Source organism: Cajanus cajan, chromosome 5, assembly GCF_000230855.2.
Source record: "Cajanus cajan strain Asha chromosome 5, NIPB_CcT2T_4, whole genome shotgun sequence".
NCBI classification, from domain to species: Eukaryota; Viridiplantae; Streptophyta; class Magnoliopsida; order Fabales; family Fabaceae; genus Cajanus; species Cajanus cajan.
This window is the reverse complement of record NC_138521.1, coordinates 171,923-193,338: the sequence shown is the minus strand read 5'-3', so window position 1 is coordinate 193,338 and position 21,416 is coordinate 171,923. Positions and strand designations below refer to the sequence as shown.

At 39.1% G+C, this 21,416-nt stretch overlaps 1 protein-coding gene across 1 annotated transcript; it reads right to left on the bottom strand.

The window, feature by feature from the left end:
- Positions 1-1,590: 1,590 nt before the first annotated feature.
- LOC109807671 (uncharacterized) lies at positions 1,591-21,416 on the bottom strand. The gene is made up of 6 exons (XM_020370247.3): positions 21,174-21,416; positions 19,235-19,379; positions 18,482-18,742; positions 5,235-5,316; positions 3,369-3,565; positions 1,591-1,981 (listed from the first exon to the last, which is right to left on the bottom strand). Exons 1-6 carry the CDS (start codon positions 21,353-21,355, stop codon positions 1,718-1,720), a joined length of 1,131 nt encoding a protein of 376 aa, XP_020225836.2. The 5' UTR covers positions 21,356-21,416; the 3' UTR covers positions 1,591-1,717.

Below are 21,416 nucleotides of genomic sequence, written 5' to 3'. Positions count from 1 at the left end.
TTTAGAAGAGTAGAAGTGTGTGAAAATGGAGGAGTTTTGTGAATTCTATACCAAAAACTTCCACCCAAATTAAGAAGAGGGAGGGAAGTTACTATTCATGCACTTTGTTACACAATTTAATTCTCATAAGTATCACATTTTGTAACTGTAAACTATTTCTCATGTTAAATTTATAATTAATGAAACTATTAATTGAAACAAAAGTGCCTGTATGTGACGCTAAGTATGTGTAACTAGGGATGGTAAAGTGGGTCGTGGCCTGCGGGTCGGGCTCATCATTTCAACCCGCCAACCCGTTAAGCTCGCCCTGTCAACCCCGGCAACCCGTCGGGCCAAATAGCGGGCCGACCCGCTACAACCCGCCGGCCCGCATATTTTTTTTTAATTTAATTATTTTTATGTTTATTTTATTTTGATGTAGAAGATGAGGATGAAGATGATAAAAAAAAGTAGAGACAACTTCTTCCAAGAGAGCTTCTAATATTCTTAAAATAAAAATTCAAAGTTAATTAATTGTATTTGAACTTGTTTTGTGGACTATCAAAAAATTTAGTTTATAAGTAATTTGTAAGGTTATAATTTGGTTTTGATTTTTGGTGTAAATGGACTAATTTCTATTTGATTTTGTTCTAAGTTTATAATTTGCTTTTGTTGAACATATATTATGTACAATATGTATGTATTTTTAATTTCATATGATTATATTTATTTATTTGTAGCAAATTTTTTTATTTGAACATAAAATATTTTTTTTTTCATTTTTTTTGTATGCGGGCTGGCCCGCCAACCCACTAGCCAGTCCTTAGGCTGGGCGGGCCAACATCCCCAACTCGTTTTACATTGGTGGGCCGGCCCGGCCCGGTCCATTTTGCCATTCCTATGTGTAACAATTATGTGTGAAATATATTTTAAATGCATTTTCACTTTTATTATATTTATTATTATATAAAATGTATCTTAAATCAAATATCTTGCGCGAATAGACATAATAATGCATTTGAATCGAGAATTTTAATAATGTAATTTAATTTTTTTTAAAAATTCAAATGCTTTAGTGTAAAATATTTTATTTTATTGAAGAATTTATAAAAGAAATTGAAATTTAATTATTTGTGAAAATTTTTAAAATGTGAAATTTTAAATTCTCAAAAAAATATAAGATTTTGAAATTCTTTCTCTATTTTCCCCTACTACCCTCTTCTCTCTTTTAAGGTTGACATAATATATATTTTTTTAATTATTGAATATTTAAAATTATTTTTAAATTATTAAATATTATCTAAATAATTTTTAAAACTATTAGTTTTATAAAATTGATTAATATTTAATTTTATAAAATTAAACATAAGAATTTAGTTTTATCTATGGTAGAAATTAAGTTGATCTATCTAAACTGAGAATTAAAAATTTTAAAAATTTAAATTGACTTATTCATACAAAATATTAAAAAAAATATTTTTTAAATTGACTTATTCATACAAAATATTAAAAATATATATTAAAGAACGAGAAAAATTAAAATTAAAATAATTCATATTCTTTAAATTTCTAAAATTTTTCATTCAAACACGCTAGCGTACTATAATAGAATTTATGAAAGTCTAAATAATCTATATTGTAAGGATTATTCACATTATATAAGGTTATATATAGTCTTGATTATTCAATTTTTACATTGGTGATCAATGTTAATATTAAAATAGAATCAATCTTACATTCAAGTCTGTTTGACTTGGTTTGATCTAGCACCACGCTTACCAAGTTTTGTTAAGATGTATGCCATGGCAACTTTAGCACCTAGGCTAGAGTGACCACGAGACAAGCAAATAGCACCCCCAAGAAGCAGCAAACTATTGGCTACCAATTTTCTTGATGGCCTTCGGAACATACGCAGTCGAGGTTCATCAGTAATTTGATCATGGAAGACAGTAGGATGTGCTGGAGATACGTTGTTCGTGATAGGGTCCAAGCAATCAGGTACCTGTACACACAAGGGAAGGGATTATTAATCACACACTTGCCTACTTTGAATTCCGCAACTAAGAGAGAAAGAGAAAAGAAAGAGAAGTATGAAATGTGATAACAAAAAGAGATAGACCAAAAGAAAAAAGATATATAAATTGTTGTTTGTATATTCCATCTCATTGGGAAAATGATGCGATAAAAAACCCCACCTTGAACACGGATGCGTGACCATGAGATGCCATTAAGCTACATGGCCATTACCAGCTAGTTCTAATATTTGAATGAATTTCACTCACGACTTCTGAGAAGACACTACCTACATTACTTTTGCCAAAAATGACTCGATGATTCAAATCAAATTAATGGCTTTATCCGATACAACCTGATATCATGTTCCCATAAAATATAAAATCTAATATGTTCTCCCCGTATATTTTACTACAAAATTTCCATGGCTTGAGCTGCATCCAGTCCATAAAACTAATTTAATTTAAATGAAATCCTATGGTTTCCCTGCACTTGAATTGAAAGAAAACAGTATCTCTTTCAGAATAAAATACAGGATAAATGTATTGAGTGATGTAGAACGTAAAAAGAAAGTAATATCACTTTGTTTAAACTTTAAAATTAGGGATATTTTAATGTGGGAAATTAAGAAATTGATATCCGAGCCAATCAGTGCTGTATTAGGGGAAAAAGAAAGGCAGAAGACAAAAAGACAAAATTGCTTCATTGACAAGTGATAGAGAATAACCGTTATTCTCATACTGCTAGGGATCCCAGAATGCATCAAGAACTATTAACCTACCATTTGCTAAGTTTTGAGACATTAATTGCATCCAAAGATAAAATTGGTTACTGCAGAAGAGCTGACAGAAATGTATGGTTCCCCCCAAGAAACAAACCTACTGGGACTTGGAAGAAAAGCTACATTCAACTCTAATAAGAAAAAAAAACATTAATATGCCCAAAGAACTGGGTGTAAAGATAGGAAATTGAAGCTCAACTAAACCTAAAATGACGCAATATAGCTGCCAATAGAAACCTGCGAATGGTACCACTAAGTTGACGAGAATAATATCATAAACAATGTCACTACCCAAAAATTTAACTCCTGAAGAAACATACTTCCTCATCATCCTGAAAATAAGTGCATGATTTTATAAATCTTTTCATTTTTGTCCCGGTTAGAGTTGACTTTAAAATTAAACCATCAGTAGGAACCTATCACATCGTAGGAATTATTTAATAGGTCAACAATGTTATAATTTGTCATCAAGAACCAATTTGAAGTTTAAGTCAAATCTTCCATCAAGCAACGTTCTGGAAATTATGATAAAAGGAACCAGCAATCCAATCAGGAAAGAAATTAAATGATTATATGAGAAACTAACAGCACTAACCTTCTGCATTAAATTGACTGAAGTGGTAACTGAACTTGATAAACGATAGCTTAAATCAGAGTATCTTCTAAGTGCATTATCCATCTTGCAAACATAGTTCCATATGCCCTTGCGGAAAGCCAGCTTAGCCATCTCTATATTTAAACCAGCATCTTCTTGATGAAACATTGTGATCTCACAGGCATTACTACCAGGTACTGTAATTATTATAAATGCCAGTCATAAAACAGTCTTTTCAGAGCTATAAATCATTAACTCATTGTTGAGGCAATGAAATATAAATTAAGAGGGGGCACAAAAATACCACTGGGTGCAAATGCAAAGAAAGATTTTCAACAGTATCAAACTCCAAATAAATGTGCAGAGTTAAATAGATTGTGATGGTATATATTCAACTTAGTACATTAAATGACATGGAATAAAGAGATCTCCACCATTTTTGTCAGGATTATTAAGAAGAAAATAATTGAGAAAATTGCTTGACTGAAAATCACCCTCAACAGCTCCACCTGCTGTTGACTTGACTTTGAAAATGGCTGCAAAACATGCCATACAAGGAGTGTCATAAGAACCTTGGGAAAACCACACCACAAAGCTAGCTATTGTAATTGGAGAGCCCAATGCCTTACAAACCCCATACAAGAATCTCATATTTCTAATGTGGGACTCACATCTCATACCTTGCAATTGAATCATAACATCCCAATTGGACTGGTTATGCATTAGCCCCTTTGACTAGTCCTGGACAAACACTGCAATGCTGGCATCACCACCCACGCTACCCGTTTGCAGTTGGAAGACATGGTGGAAGGCACTGAATACCAATTGATAAGAACCTTGGGAGAAGCACACCACAAAAGCCAATTGTAGTTGGAGAGCCAAAGGCCTTATACATTCTTCACTCACTAGAATCTCATATTTTTTATGAGACTAGAGTCCCATACCTTGCAATTGGATCCTGACAGAGTGGCAGGGTGGTCACTCTAACCCGATAACCCACAATCCCAGTACTATCATGTGCAATTCACAACTATGATCTTGTATATATTATCATAGATAGACTCTTCTTAATAGAAGACCTCTTCCCAAAGTGACATTTAAATACTGAATATTCTATTTACAATTTGAAAGTGTTTCTCCCTTAGATCGTACATGAAGTGACTAACCACAATCATTGCATATGCCAGATCAGGTCTAACGTGGGATGGATAAATGACCTTTCCCACAAGTCTTCGTTACTGGGATTTTTCCACCCTTGGGCTTTCTTTACCATCATCAGTGATTTAATTTGGTTCCATGGGTAATCCAATAGTCTTACAACTCCCCAAGATTGGGAGCTCTAGTACCAACTTGAAAACTAGAAAGATTTAAAAGAAGGAAACTAAAAAATAATTTATTTCTAATATGGTGATTACTAAATGAAAGACATCACTCATATATATAAACTTTATCACATTTAAGTTAGCAACCTCGAGACAAGAGTTTTAGTTATCAATAGCATGTGAATCTGTACATGCTAATTAAAGATAAAAAATTAAATTCTAACAATTACAATAATTATACTCCACAACATTTAACGAAGGGAAAAATAATCGAGTATATGAGGAAATTGCTTGAGTAAAAAACACACTCAACCTAACAACTTACATAGAGAATTACATAGAAAAATGAATACACAAAATTAGGTTAATAATTCTAACTCTATTTCCTAAGTTGCAATGAATCTAGGCAACTTTGAACGTAGAGTAGGTTTATTATATTATACTTTCCAACAACATTAAAAAAAGGAAAAGTTGCCACCCCCACCACCAAGGAAAAAAAATGTTTCATTGTTTAATGAAAAAAAACTTGGAATAAATAACCTACCTTCTCTTATTCGCCAGCCAGATCTGTAGTACTCAACTCGTACATACTTTTTCTGTCGTGGTGTCAAAGGATGTTCACATTCCTAACAAGTTTCATGATTAAAATGAGAAGAGAATAATCATTGCATAGAAAAGAGAACACCAGTTCGCTATAACAAATAAAAACAATTCTTTGTATGCATCCTCAAATACATTTGCAAGAAATCTCCCAAATTACCACATTCTTCCACAAATAGGGATGTCTATAATGAGAGAAAAGGGATGCATTAGACATGCTGAACTGTTTGCCAATAGTGACAAGGCATACCAAAAAACTTTCTACCAAAACAAGTATGCAGGGCTGGCACTGGTTAACAGCTTCTATTTAAATGTATACAACGAGAAACCGGAATAATTTGATGTTACATGTCAGTATATATTATAGAGTACAAATCCCAACAAATAAATCTCCAAATAGGCAAAGATATTGATAATTACTAATGGATAGTATTACATGACTTGAATATGAATAACTTCTTAATCTGAATTGATGGGTACAATCAAATAAATAGACATGTAACAAAAACAATTCCTAAAGTTTTGGGATTAAGATAAACTATAAATTAGGAAGATAAACTAATATATCTAAACTATATCTCAGAATATCATAGAATACCTTAACGGTCCCCCTCAAGCTGGAGCATATATATCATATGCATCTAGCTTGTTACATATATATGCTATCCTAGGACCTCGTAAAGATTTAGTAAAGATATTTGCAAGTTGATCCTTGGAGCAAATTGAGGAGGTCTTGATGATATCGGAGAGGATCTTTTCTCTGATGAAATGGCAGACAACCTCTATATGCTTTGTTCTCTTATGAAAAACTGGATTAGAGGAGAGGTATAAAGCTGATTGGTTATCACAAGTTAGTTCCATATGACCAACCTTGCAAAACTGCAACTCTTGAATTAAGAATTTTATCCACAGGAGCACACATGTGGTGTGAGCCATAGCATGATATTCTGTTTCTGTACTTGATCGTGCAACAACACTTTGCTTTTTACTCTTCCATGAGACAAGATTACCACCCATGAAGACCCAATAGCCTGATGTTGATCGTCTATCACTTGCATCACCTGCCCAATCTGCATCTGAATATCCAACAATGTCTGTATGTCCTCTATCATTGTAAACAAGTCCCTTTCCTAGTGATCTTTTGATGTATCTAAGGATCCGAAGAACCGCATGCCAATGACTCTCATAGGGAGAGTTAAGAAACTGACTACCAACACTGACGAGAAAGGATATATCAGGTATGGTCATGGTGAGATAACTCAATTTTCCCACTAATCTCTGATATCTCCCTGGGTCAGGATAAGGCTCCCCTTGATTAGGCATAAGCTTCACATTGGGATCCATGGGAGTGTCAACTGGCTTACAATCTATAAGTCCGGTCTCTTCTAGAATGTCAAGCGTACATTTTCTCTGAGAAATAGCAATACCGGACTTTGACTGAGCGACCTCACAAGGAAATAACGCAGGGGACCTAAATCTTTAGTTTGAAAATTGAAAGTGTTTAAATAAATGTTGCTTCAGAGCCTTGATGCCCTCCTGATCATCACCTGTAATCACAATATCATCTACATAAACCACAAGACATACAAATCATTGTGTCAGTGAGTGTCTAAAGAAGACAGAGTCGCCTGCCTCGCAGGGGATCATTCCAAATTCTTGTATAACTTTGCTTAAACCGACCAAACCAAGCGCGAGGTGATTGTTTGAGGCCATACAAGGACTTCTATAATTTACACAAAAGACCAGACCTCCCTTGAGCAACAAACCCAGGAGGTTGCTCCATATAAATCTCTTCCTCCAAATCACCATGTAAGAAGGCATTCTTGATGTCTAATTGAAACAAAGGTCAATGCCTCATAGCAGCCATGGCTAATGTTGAGAGTAATGGTGAATGGAGAGAACATATTCCTTGTGTATTGCAAAGCACAAGATGTGTTTAAATACAAAGTAGTGGGCCTAGGCCCATAAGATAAAAACTATAACATAAAATTATATCTAACACTCCCCCTCAAGCTGGTGTATATAGATCATATGCACCAAGCTTGTTACAAATATAATCAATCCTAGGACCCCGTAATGATTTGGTGAAGACATCTGCCAACTGATCAGTAGAGTTAACAAACTGAGTAGTAATGTCCCCAGATAAAATCTTCTCACAAATGAAGTGACAATCTATCTCAATGTGTTTGGTCCTCTCGTGAAATACTGGATTTGAGGCAATATGAAGGGCAGCTTGGTTATCACATATGAGAGTCATTTGTGTAACTTCGCCAAATCTCAGTTCTTTAAGCAACTGTTTGAGCCAAATAAGCTCACACGTAGCAGAGGCCATGGTACGGTATTCTGCTTCTGCACTAGATCTTGCCACTACATTCTGCTTCTTACTTTTCCACGAAATCAAGTTATCGCCAATAAAGACACAATAACCTGAGGTGGATCTCCTGTCAGAGGGAGAGTCTGCCCAATCTGCATCTGAGTATCCCACAACTTGGGTATGATTGTTGTAGCCATATAATAAACCTTTTCCTAGAGCACCTTTGATATACTTCAGAATGCGGATGACTGCATTCCAATGTCCTGCACATGGAGAATTGAGAAATTGACTCACCACACTAACCGCAAAAGAGATGTCAGGACGAGTTACTGTGAGATAATTCAATTTTCCAACCAGTCTTCTGTATCTCTCGGGATCTGAGAAAGGCTCCCCCTGACTCGGTAGAAGTTTGGTATTAGGATCCATAGGTGTATCAATGGGCTTGGAATTCATTAGCCCAGTTTCCTCTAAAATATCCAATGCATACTTTCTTTGAGATATTACAATTCCATCTGTAGATTGCGCTACCTCAATCCCCAAGAAATACCAAAGTTTACCAAGGTCTTTTGTCTGAAAGTGATGGCAAAGATGTTTTATCTGAGAAATGTCATGATGATCACTACCGGTAAGAACAATATCATCAACATACACTATCAAGTAGATACACCCAGCAGGGGAATGTTGATAAAATACCGAATGATCAGCTTCGCTTCGAGTCATACCAAACTGTTGGACTACAGTACTGAATCTACCAAACCATGCCCTTGGAGACTGCTTAAGACCATAAAGTGATTTGCGGAGACGACATACCAAACCGGAAGACTCCCCCTGAGCAACAAACCCAGGAGGTTGCTCCATATAAATTTCCTCAAGCAAATCCCCATGAAGAAAGGCATTTTTAACATCCAGTTGATAGAGAGGCCAACGGCGAAGAGCAGCCATGGCTAAGAATAATCTGACAGAGGTCATCTTGGCAACAGGGGAGAAAGTGTCACCATAGTCTAATCCAAAAATTTGAGTATAACCTTTGGCGACCAAACGAGCTTTGAGTCGATCAATGGTGCCATCAGGACCAACCTTGACTATGAAGATCCATCGACATCCAACCACAGACTTCCCAGGAGGCAAAGAAACAAGATCCCAAGTACCATTGTTCTGAAGAGCACACAGTTCATCAAGCATGGCTTGTCTCCAACCAGGGTGGGCCAAGGCATCACCTACATTTTTAGGAATAGACACAGAGGAAAGAGAAGAGAGACAAGTATATTGGGAGGGGGATAACCGGTTATAACTCAGAGTAATATAATGAGGAGAAGGATTACGAGTAGAACGATTACCTTTCCGGAGGGCAATAGGGAGGTCAGACTCAAGTGGTGGGGCCGGAGGAGACGAAGGAGGTGGCACCAAAGTAGAGTCGGGTGGGAGTCCAATGGGAAGGCTAGAGCGTTGTCGACGATGATAAACTTGAAGTGGAGGCGGAGGCGGAGGTGGGGGGTCGGGTGACATAGCAGACACAGGAGGAGTATCAAAAATAAGAGGTAAGGGTGAAGGGGCAATGACAGGTGTAGGAGAAGAGGAAGAAGATGAAAAGTAGAGGGAAGACTCAAGAAAGGTGACATCAGCTGAAATTAAGTAGCGACGAAGGGAGGGTGAGAAACATTTATACCCTTTTTGAGACCTAGGATACCCTAAAAAGACACATTTGTGAGACCGAGCGGATAGTTTGTCAAGACCAGGACTGTGATTATGGACAAAACATGTAGATCCAAAGACGCGAGGTGGTAGACGGTGGAGAGGTTGAGTGGGAAATAAAATAGAGTGAGGTATTTGGTTGTTGAGGACAGTAGATGGCATTCAATTGATGAGGTAGCAAGCAGTGAGGACAGCATCACCCCAAAAAGGTTGAGGAACGTTACCATGAAGTAAGAGGGTGCGAGTGGTCTCAATTAGGTGTCTATTTTTACGCTCAGCCACCCCATTTTGTTGAGGGGTATATGCACAAGAAGTCTGATGAAGAATGCCATGGGAAGCCATGAAGGCTTTAAAGGAGTGAGAGAGGTATTCACGAGCATTATCACTACGAAAAGTACGAATAGAAACACCAAATTGAGTTTGAATTTCATTATAAAAGGATTGAAATATGGGAAATAATTCGGAACGAGATTTCATTAAAAATAACCAAGTACATCGAGAGTAATCATCAATAAAAGTGACAAAATACTGAAATCCTAAAGTGGACTTGACCCGACTCGGCCCCCAAATATCAGAATGAACTAAAGCAAAAGGAGACAACGCTCGGTTGGGGACACTCGGAGAAAAAGAACTACGACTATGTTTGCCTAATTGACACGACTCACACGACAAATGAGACAACTTAGACAGACGTGGTACAAGTTGTTGAAGCTTGGCAAGGCTAGGATGACCTAATTGAGCATGGATGAGGGAAGGGGAATCTGCCACCAAACCAACAGGAGCAGAGGTGCGTAGGTGATAAAGGCCATGAGACTCACATCCGGTGCCAATCATCCGTCCCGAACTCCGGTCCTGTAAGAAAACAGAATCTTTAGTAAAAGAGATAAGACAATCAAGAGAGCGAGTAAGACGACTAAGGGATAATAGATTAAAGGGAGACTCTGGGACATAAAGGACATTGTCAATGGAGAGAGAAGGAGAAAGGTGGACAGTACCAACACCATGAGATGTGGCGCGAGAACCATTAGCCATAGTGATAGAGGGTAAAGAAGCAGAGGTAAAAAGAGATGAGAAAAGAGACCGATTACTAGAAATATGATCGGTTGCACCAGAATCTAGGACCCAAGGGCCAAGAGAGGTGGAGTGAGTGAGACCAACAAACGAAGGACCTGTGTGCGCAACAGAAGCAGTGGAATTGGAAGCTTGACGTTCTTCATACCATTTAAGGAAGTCATTGAAGAGAGCTGGGGGCCCAGAGCCAGAACTATCAGAGGGGGTAGCACTAGATGCAGTAGAGACAGGAGAGGCAGTGTGGGCAACAGCAGTAGTAGGGCGAGGGGGACGACCATGTAAGACATAGCAACGGTCAATTGTGTGGCCCAGTTTGTGACAGTGATCACACTTGGGACGACCATTGCCCGGTTTGCGAGAACGCTGACGATCATCACGTTGAGAAACCAAAGCAGAGGAGTCGCTAGTGGGAGCTGAAGAAGGTATGTCAGGGGAAAACTTGCAGGGCACACGCAACAGAGTGGACCAAGCCGAGTTCAAGGTAGGCACGGTCAGAGATCCCAAAATCTGATCACGAATGGAAGAGTACTCATCAGGAAGCCCATACAATGCCATCAACATAAAGAATGTTTGGCGTTGCTCTAGTTCCTTGGCAGGAGTGTCAGCAGGAGGCAAAAGTTCATTGAAGTCATGTAGGAGGCCATGAACTTTGCCCAAATACTCAGCCATGGAGCCATCAAGACGTCGTGGGGAGATGATATTCTGGAGGTTTTGACACACGTCATAGAGACGTTGAGTATCATTGGTGTATAACACTCGGGCTTGTTCCCATACATCAACACATGTCTCATAGGCACGAAAAATTTGCTTTAAGGAGGGATGAATAGTCAACTTAAGGACACTACAAATTTGAGCGTCAATTTTCAACCAACGAGGACGATCCTTCTCATCAAGAGAAGCAGCTGTTTGGGTAAGGTGAGCAACATAATCCTGTCCCTTAAGCCAAAGTTTGATATCCGAAGCCCAAGTATCATAATTGGTGCCATCTAACTTGTCAATGGAAAGAGGGACATTGACATAATTAGTGAAAATAGCAGAGTCAGGCCGATCAGCAGAAGAGGAAGCCATAGATACTGTAACAGGAGAGAGAAACAGCAACAGGAGAGAGAAAAACGGCCCGAGAAGGAAGAGATCCGGGACAAACGATGGCCGATCACAAAACAAATCACAGATCTGGGTAGAGGGGGTCTGGGCGAGTCCGGCGCCGGTGATCGCCGCCGGAAAAGTCGTCGGACACGCCGCCACGCGCGGCAGCCGACGGAGAGGAGAGAGAAACTGCGCGAGCACGGAACCAGAGCGTGGGGGCGCGTGCGGCCTCCGTTTGCCACGCGACTGGCGGCGTTGGGTTCGCCGGAGGAAGGCGAGTTGGGTGGGAGGGTCGCCGGTCGGAAAGGCGGCGGCAGCGGCGGCGGACGACCGCGGCAGCGAAGAAAAAACCCTTAAAAAAATAGGAAAAAAATTGCCGGAAGGAGACACGAAAGGGTGGGTAGTTGGAAAACGGAATGAGACACGTTCTCCGGGCACCGATGAACAGTGGGTCCATGAACAGTGGGTCCACCGGGAGGTCAAGGATTAGGCTCTAGATACCATGTTGAGAGTAATGGTGAATGGAGAGAACATATTCCTTGTGTATTGCAAAGCACAAGATGTGTTTAAATACAAAGTAGTGGGCCTAGGCCCATAAGATAAAAACTATAAGATAAAAACTATAAGATAAAATTATATCTAACAGCTAAGAAGAGATGAACTGAGGCCATCTTCGCAACTAGAGAGAAAGTGTCACTATAGTCCAAACCATATACTTGCGTGTATCCCTTAGCCACAAGACGGGCTTTCAATCTATCCACAAGACGGGCTTTCAATCTATCCACCTATCCATCAAGGCCCACTTTAACATTAAAGACCCACTGACAACCAACAACAGATTTCCCAAGCGGAGGTGAGACAAGTACCCAAGTGTGGTTGGAATCTAAAGCTGTCTTCTCATCAATCATTGCTTGTCGCCATCTTGGATGGGTTAATGCCTTATGCACTGTCTTGGGAATGGCAACAGAAGAAATAGTTGAGACAAAAGCATAATAGATAGGAGACAAACGATGGTATGAAAGAAAGTTATAAATAGGATGAGGATTACAAGTAGAACGGCTACCTTTACAAAGAGCAATGGGCAAGCCAACTAAGGTAGATGGGGCCGGAGTAGGTGAGGAGACCAGAGCAGGGGCAGAATCCCATGGCTCAATTGTAGAAGCACTGGGAGGAACAACAGTATGTGACCGATGCTCAGAAGTTATCCTAAATCGGTGTAGAGGACGGCCAAACCCTGATGGTGTGGGAGGAATCTCTGGTGCCACTAAAGTAGTAGGTGTAGGAGGCACACCAGGATCAAAATGAGGAATAGGCAATACCTGAGAAAGGAGATCTGAGTCAACCGGAGAGACATTTGTAGCAACAAAATATGGTGTATTATCAAAGAAAATGACATCTGCACTAGTGTAAAACCGATGCATAGCAGGAGAGTAACAGCGGTACCCCTTTTGAACACGGGAATATCCTAAGAACACACATTTGATAGCTCGAGCAAACAACTTAGCACGTCCTGAGAAAAGATCATGGACAAAATAATTACAACCAAAGACACGAGGATGAATAGAGTAAGGGGATCCAATGGGTATAATAGGGAATGAGGTACTTGATCATTAAAGACAGAGGATAGCATTTGATATATTAAATACCCTGCAGTAAGTATAGCATCGCCCCATAACTTTGGGGGTGCATTGGTATTCAATAAAAGAGTACGAGCAGTGTCCACAATATGTCTATGTTTTCGCTCAGCTACACCATTTTGTTGACGTGTATGAGGGCAATTAGATTGCTGCAGAATGCCATGGGAAGTCATAAATGATTTAAAGCAATCTTAAAAATATTCTTTAGCATTGTCACTTCGTAAAATCCGAATTACTTTGTCAAATTGAGTTTTGATCTCCGAATAAAAACTTTGAAAAATATTGAATAACTCATAACGATTTTTCATTAAAAATATCCAAGTACATCTAGAAAAATCATCAATAAAGGTGACGCAATACCTATGCCCTAAAAGAGAAGGAACACGACTAGGACCCCAAACATCAGAATGAATGACATCAAAAGGAGACACAACTCAACTATTAGTATTATTAGGAAAAGAAGTTCTAACATGCTTCCCTAATTGACACGACTCACACTCTAAGGACTCCAACCGTGAGAGAAGACGTACCATTTTCTTTAATTTATTCAAGCTTAGATGACCCAGGCGACGATGGATTAAACTAGGAGACTCAACAGATGCACATATGGTAGAGGTAGAAAGCTGAAGGTAGTAGAGACCATGTGATTCAAATTTGACTCCAATCGTCTGTCCCGTACTCCGGTCTTGTATCAAGAAAGAATCAGAAGTGAAGGTTATGACACAATTCAGTGACCGAGTCAACTTACTTATAGAAATCAAATTAAATGGACATCCAGGAACTAGTAAAACAAATTTTAATGGTAGTGAAGGGATAGGTGATATTTGGCCAATACTAGTGGCTTGGACTTTTGACCCATCTGCAAGAGTGATATGATGTGGAGTTTTAGGTGATGATAGGCTAGGGAAAAGGGAGACATTACCAGTTAGGTGATCAGAAGCACCGGAGTCCAAAACCCAAGGTCCAATAGACGTAGAATGAGAGAGACAGACTGTAGAATTACCAGTGTGAGCAACAGTGACAGAAGAAGGGGCTTGTTGAGCTGCCTTCAATTGAAGATACTCTTTGTAATCATCGACAGATAATGAGATTGGATGATTGCCCTCAGATTCAATCTTGGGCTCTAGAGCCGAAGTCAGGGATTGAGCCACATTACTTGTCTTACTCGGAAAGCCATGCAAGGAATAACACCTGTCTCGTGTATGTCCATCTCTCTGACAGTAGGTACAATGGAGGTTTCCTCTACCCCTTTTACCACGACCTTGACCACGCCCTCAACTTCCACGGTTAGCTGTACTAGAGATAAAAGAAGAGGACTCAGATTTTGTGTCAGGATCTGTCTCCGATGAAGGGACCCGAATCAATTGATCTATGAGCTCTTCCACTGTAGGAATGACAGGATTTGTCAAAATTTGATCTCGAACAGATCCGTAATCTTTGTGAAGGCCTTGAAGGATAAACACCATAAACATATTATCAAGTTTGTTTAATATTTGCTAAGGATCATCACTAACCAACATTAGCTTGAGCTCATCAATAGTGGATTGAGCATGATTCAAATACATCGGCAAATTATTATCAACCATACGAAGGGTTGCCAAACCGCGAACAGATTCATACAATCTCTGGATATCATTGGCATAGACATTTCGGGCCTTCTTCCAAATATCATAGCATGTCTTGTACGGACGGAAATGCACCATTAATTTAGGCTCAATGGACTGTCATAATAGAGATACAAGTTGATAATCTATTCGCTGCCATTCATCTCTCACCTCTTTATCAACCTCGGACGCCTTCTTAGTAAGATGATCATAAAGAACCTGGCCTAAAAACCACATCTCAACAGCAATGGACCAATCCAAATAATTTTTACCATTCAACTTTTCAGATGTAATAGTAGGTGATCCAGAAAAGGTAAAGGAGACCAACCCCCTTTAGGAAGATTCAATTTTTGGATTCTCCTTGGGAATCTCTTCCATGAAGAGAAAAAGGAGAAAAAACAGCAAAAGAAAAACTCAATCAAAAATCCTTCGAGACAGCAACCAATCAACCACAACTCCGAGGAGTAACCAAACGACCACGGAACTCTAAGGCAACAACCAAACGACCACAAAACTCCAAGGCAACAACCAAATGACCACGAAACTTCGAGGCAGCAACCAAACGACAACAGAACTAAGGCAGCAACCAAATGACCACTGAACTTCGAGGCAGCAACCGAACAACCACGGAACTTTGAGACAGCAACCAAACGACCACGAAACTCCGAGGCAGCAACCAAACGACCACCAATAGACCACCTAGAGTGTGACCCACAACCTGAAAAGGGTCAAAAGGAGAAGAGGGAGGGCCGACGAGTCCAATGGAGTGAAAAGCGTTGCAAACGGAGGCCTGAAGGGCAGCGCGTGAACCCCATGCGCCGACGAGCTTCCTCAACAAAAACCGCGCGTGAGACACTGGCTGGAGGTGGCTCGCGACGGAGAGGCCGATCGGCGACCTCTGAATACGCAGGCGGCGTCAACTCCGGCAACCGCTAACAAAAGTCGAAAACCCTAGATGTTGGCACCTGGATTAGGGTTCCTGGACCAGAATGCTCTGGTACCAACTTGAATATGAATAATTTCTTATTAATCTGAATTGATGGGTACAATCAAATAAATAGACATGTAACAGAAACAATCCCTAAAGTTTTGGGATTAAGATAAACTATAAATCAGGAAGATAAACTAATATATCTAAACTATATCTTAGAATATCATAGAATATCTTAACCATAGTAGTCAATCCCGGATAGCGGCGCGGAGCGGTCGACCCTAAAACTGGGATAGCGGGATGACGCGGAGCGGGATAACCGCTATTTTAATATTAATTTATATATATTAAATAGAATCAGAATGGCGTAGGAGTACCTTAATCCCTATTTATAAGAACAAGGGGGATATTCAAGATTTTGCAAACTATAGAGGGATTAAGCTTATGAGCCATACTATGAAACTTTGGGAGAGGGTGATTGAGCGAAGGTTAAGACAAGAGACACAAGTTACGGAGAACCAATTTGGTTTTATGCCAGGGAGATCGACTATGGAGGCAATATATTTACTACGACGATTGATGGAGCAATATCGGACACAACAAAAGGATTTACACATGGTGTTCGTAGACCTGGAGAAGGCCTATGATAGAGTACCTCGACAAGTATTGTGGGAGGCACTAGAGAAGAAAGGGGTGCGTATTGCTTATATCAGGGCGATTAAAGACATGTATGAAGGGGCCAAGACTAGCGTGAGAACACAGAGTGGGGTGTCTGAGGATTTTCCTATTACCATAGGACTTCATCAGGGGTCTACTTTAAGTCCTTACCTTTTTACACTAGTTATGGACGCGCTTACTGAGCATGTCCAAGAGCCAGTGCCCCGATGCATGCTTTTTGCCGATGATATTGTTCTTACGGGAGACTCTAGGGAAGAGATAAATGAGAAGATCGAAAGATGGAGACAAGCCCTGGAAGAACATGGCTTGCGGATAAGCCGAAGTAAGACGGAATATATGGAGGGTAAGTTTAGCATGCGGAACACAAGGGCAATTCAGGAGGTGAAGATTGGAGAGCAAGCAATAACAAAAGTCCCAAGGTTTAAGTATTTGGGATCTATTGTTCAGCAAGATGCAGAGTTGGAAGGCGATGTGCATCATAGGATCCAAGCGGGTTGGCTGAAATGGAGGAGGGCGTCCAGGGTGCTATGTGATAAAAAGGTGCCTCTTAAGCTTAAAGGAAAGTTCTACCGTACTGCTGTTAGGCCGGCTATATTATATGGGACCGAGTGTTGGGCCGCAAAGGGGCAACACGAGAATAAACTTCATGTAGCCGAGATGAGGATGTTACGGTGGATGTGCGGACACACGATAAAAGATCGGATTAGAAATGAATGCATCCGAGAAAGTGTGGGGGTTGCACTTATTGTGGAGAAGTTGGTTGAGTCCCGTCTTAGATGGTTTGGGCATGTGTGGAGGAGACCGGCTGACGCACCGGTGAGGAGGGTCGATGAAATGGAGACTACTGTTGGAGCTAGAAGGAGAGGAAGGCCTCGGAAAACTATAGGGGAAACAGTGCTAAAGGACATGGAGATCAATGCCTTATCAAGAGAGATGATTTATGATAGATCCCTATGGCGTCGTTTGATCCATATAGCCGACCCCACCTAGTGGGATAAAGGCTTGGTTGTTGTTGTTGTTGTTGTTGAATTATATTTAATCAGAAAACAAATCTGATAAATTAAATTTAATCAAAAATTAAAAATACAATTTTCTGAAATTAAAAATAAAATTTTCTGAATTAAATTTAATCAGAAATTAAAAATAAAATCAGCTGAATTAAATTTAATCAGAAATTAAAAATAAAATTTACTGAATTAAATTTAATTAGAAATTAAAAATAAAATTTGCTGAATTAAATTTAATCAGAAACTAAAAATAAAATTTGTTGAATTAAATTTAATCAGAATTTAAAAATAAAATTTGTTGAATTAAATTTAATCAAAAATTAAAAAAATTATAATAATTTAATAAAAAATTAAAAAACAAATTATGTTGCAATGTACATAAAGGAGAGAATACTCGAAGGAGAAGACGAACTAAGGGAGGCGCGTCGGAGCTTGCGGCCACGTCGGAGCTGGAGGCGCGTCGGACGGGGAGGCGCGTCGGAGCTGAAGGCGCGTGGCGACGGAGGTGCGTCGGAGCCGGAGTTCGTCGGAGCTGCACGCACGATCGCCAGAGAAGAAGAAACAATCTGAGAGGGAGAGACGAGAGAGGGCTGCGACAATTGAAATCGCGAGAGGGAAAGGGAGACTTAGGGCAAACAAAGCCCCATTGAAAAGACTGACTTACCCTTAATGAAGGGTAAGTCGAAATCGTGCCCGCGATTCCGCAATTTGTGCCGCTCCGCTCCTCCTCCGACGCGGCCGCTCCGGCCGCTACACAAATCCGCCACGCGACAGCAGCGAGATTGCGGGGTGAGGCCGCTCCGCTCCGGAGCGCCGCGATAGCGGCCGCTGCGGCCGCTATTGACTACTATGATCTTAACAACATGCAAACAACAGTGTCCTGTGAGTTACAATCTGAATCTCTAATTTCTTAACAAATATAGTTTCTAAATCTAAGAACTTTATCGTCATTGTTTTTTCCTACATAGAATCTTCCTCTCAAATGATAGGGGAAAAAATGAAGAAACAGAGGAAGGGAGAGATATAGCTGCAACAAAAATATATATTAACGCAACCACAATTCACGGATATATGGGGCATAACAAAGTGCATTAACAGTTTAACTCTAATAAGTAGACAAAAGCAATTATTCACATTATTACTATGTAAAAAACCATGATTGGTGTATTACCTTCATAAAACAGTAAAATGTTTTATCACTTCCCTCCCACAACTTCCAAGCTAACACATATTCTCTAGGCTTTAGAAAAGGGAACTTTTTAATTGTCTGACCAACTTCAGTACCATCAGATTTGTCCACCTGCAGTTGATTATGCTCAACCAGTGTTTTATCCCACTGCTTTCTGTAATCATTATCCATGTAGAAGTTTCTTAGCATCTCAGATGAAATATTATTGAACACAGTCTTGCTCACATATCTCAGGGGACCATTCTGCAAAATCAGTGGAGAAAAAACTAGGTAGTTTATAGATTATTTTCAAAACCACTATGTTAAATATGCATATTATAGAAGTTACTGAATTAGAAGCTATCAAAATTAAGATTACACACTGGAAGAACGGAACAAGAACTAGATGGAACCTCCTGACATTAATATCATTTAACAGAAAAAATGATTTGGGCAAGAGAAGTAGAAATTTATAGTCAATAGTTTTTCATGCTCAAATCAGAGATGGTTTAACTCTGCACTTATGTCTGTACCTGGGCATTCCTGCACAATGTGTGAGAGAGAAAAGGCCAAAACACAGAGATGCTTTATTCATTATATAACAATTAAAGCTTCATAAACTTCAGACAACGGGCACACAACATTTATGAAAAGAATCACTTTATTATAATTAAAACAAACAAGTTATGTTTTCACATTCCCAGAAAACCCATATCAATTCAAGTCTGAATCCAGTTTAAAAATCAAATTAGTAACCTTAGGCTTGCAGCATTTCACATTGTAGCATAGATGATCAATCCTTCTATCCAGAACATCCTCCCATTTATCACTCTCATTGAGCTTCTCATCCAAAATCTCCATTAAAAATTTCAAATCAGCATCTGTCACAAAATTTGAGGTTCTGCAAGAGTAGACAAAAAACTTCCACATCATCAAATCATCTTATACACCTGCCTCAACACTAGCTAATAACCACAGAAACAACTATGAATATGACTCAAAGCATTAGGGCATCTGGGTATGTCTGTTTAAACTGAAATTCAATGCTAAACTTTTCAGTGATAAAAATAATAGCACTGAAAGTTCTATCATGTATGCTTGAAAAATCCTCACTTTAAAGTGCTGGACTGAATGTGAATCAAAAGGGAAATATTTGCTAGTAACATTAAAAGCAAAGTAATATCACTTAATTACTTTAAAAAAATTAGCTGCTGAATTTACAATGCAGCCTTCTATGCGCTTAATTCTTTCAATACTTCACGTAACTATAATCTTGGTATGTGTCACAGAATCATCAAAACATCTTCAGTGCTGAAGCTTTTTCTTAAATCCAAAATTGAGCTTTCAAAAAAGCACCGTAGTTAAGATTCCAAAACCTTATACGAGAATTAAGTACTAGATTATCAAATGTTTCTGATTTACAATTACAATTCTATTTTTCACCTTGAATGACTCCTTGCATCCTTCTAAGCAAACAAATGCATCAAAACTACTGATCAGGAATTCTAAATCAAGGCCAGAAACTGTTGAAATATAACAGACCATTACTTTAATAATCCATGTATAATTAGAGAAAAAAGGTAAACCATCAAGAGGAAAAAAAATTTCAATACAATAGCAAGCAATCCGTGTTCCTTATGTTTACGTTAAGGCCTTATTTATACTTGTTTCGAGACAAGACACAAATATTTGGGTAAAATCTTGCTTGAGAGTGAGCCTGTCAACCAATCAATAATATAGAAAACAATGTACACAAGGGTTCTTAATATTGAGGAAAAAACATCACATGATCAGCAAACTATTCTAACCTAATTATGTGCAGTTAATAAAAGGAAAATTTTACAACAAATATTCTAACACAATCTCAGCTTATATCAAGCATAACCTCAGCATATCACATAATCTTAAGAATAATCTCAACACTCCCCCTCAAGCTAATATTACAAGTCAAATGTATCCAGCTTGAGGGGTCATCAAGAGACTTAGGCCAAACAATTCCAAGTATTATTTCAACTAACCCTTTTGCCATTCTTTCGATAGAGGACAGTATACATGAGTCATCTTGCGTAAATATACCACAACAAAATGGAAGAACAATGAGGAAAAATGGATATCTTCTTGAAATTACTGTTTCAGCCAAAATCTAACCTGACATACATACTAGGAACAACCTCATTTCTGGAATTTTTGGGTACGTGTCTTTTTCCATATTTACAGTGACAACAAGAGGAAAGTAAATCCAAGGGATCTAGAATGCGTCTTTGAAGGCTATTCTTCCACCCAAAAGAGTACAAATGATATCACCCTACATGAATGTTACTGTTTCTGAAGAGAAGCCTTACTCCCTAAGTCCTTATCTTCTAGGGGAGCAATTGATCAAGGAAGAATCCAATCCCAGAACAAACTCAACAAATAACATATTCTGCACTTGAGAATGTAAGGTTTGAAAACGACACAAGGAGGAAGATGAGTGATCCTAAAGCTATGCAAGTTCAGGAATCCAACTCGAAACCTTTGGTAAAAGTGCAAGGCTAGAAAACCATAAATTCTAAATTCCTAATTTCGCCGGTATTATTCAAAGCCCCAAACGAAACAGCCTCAATTACACTATAAAGTAAGTTGGATTGTAAAATGAAAATATGAATAAAGAGCTACAGCATAAGATGATTAGATTAGAGTGGAATTTATTTAAGACCTGGAGTTTGAAGTGATAGAATCGGAGACGAAAAAGGAAGTGGATGGAGATGGAGATGGAGATGCAGCAAAGAACAATCTGTTACGCTGCCAAAGCAACAATATAAGGAACACAACAACAGCCGCAACGATGCCATACATGTCTAACACACTCGTCGTCGTCGTCGTCGTCGTCATATTCATTTTCTTTTTCCCCTCAATTCTCTCCCACGCTCTCCTTTATCTCTTCTCTTTTCATCCCCCA

Bases quoted from the DNA above. Each gene is read 5' to 3' on its own strand.
- LOC109807671 (XM_020370247.3), bottom strand. From the start codon at position 21,355: ATGAATATGACGACGACGACGACGACGACGAGTGTGTTAGACATGTAT. The intron at 19,380-21,173 runs GTCTTAAATAAA...CTACTCTTGCAG, and splicing joins TCTATCACTTCAAACTCCAG to AACCTCAAATTTTGTGACAG. The intron at 5,317-18,481 runs GTAATACACCAA...GAAACTTGTTAG, and splicing joins CATTTTACTGTTTTATGAAG to GAATGTGAACATCCTTTGAC.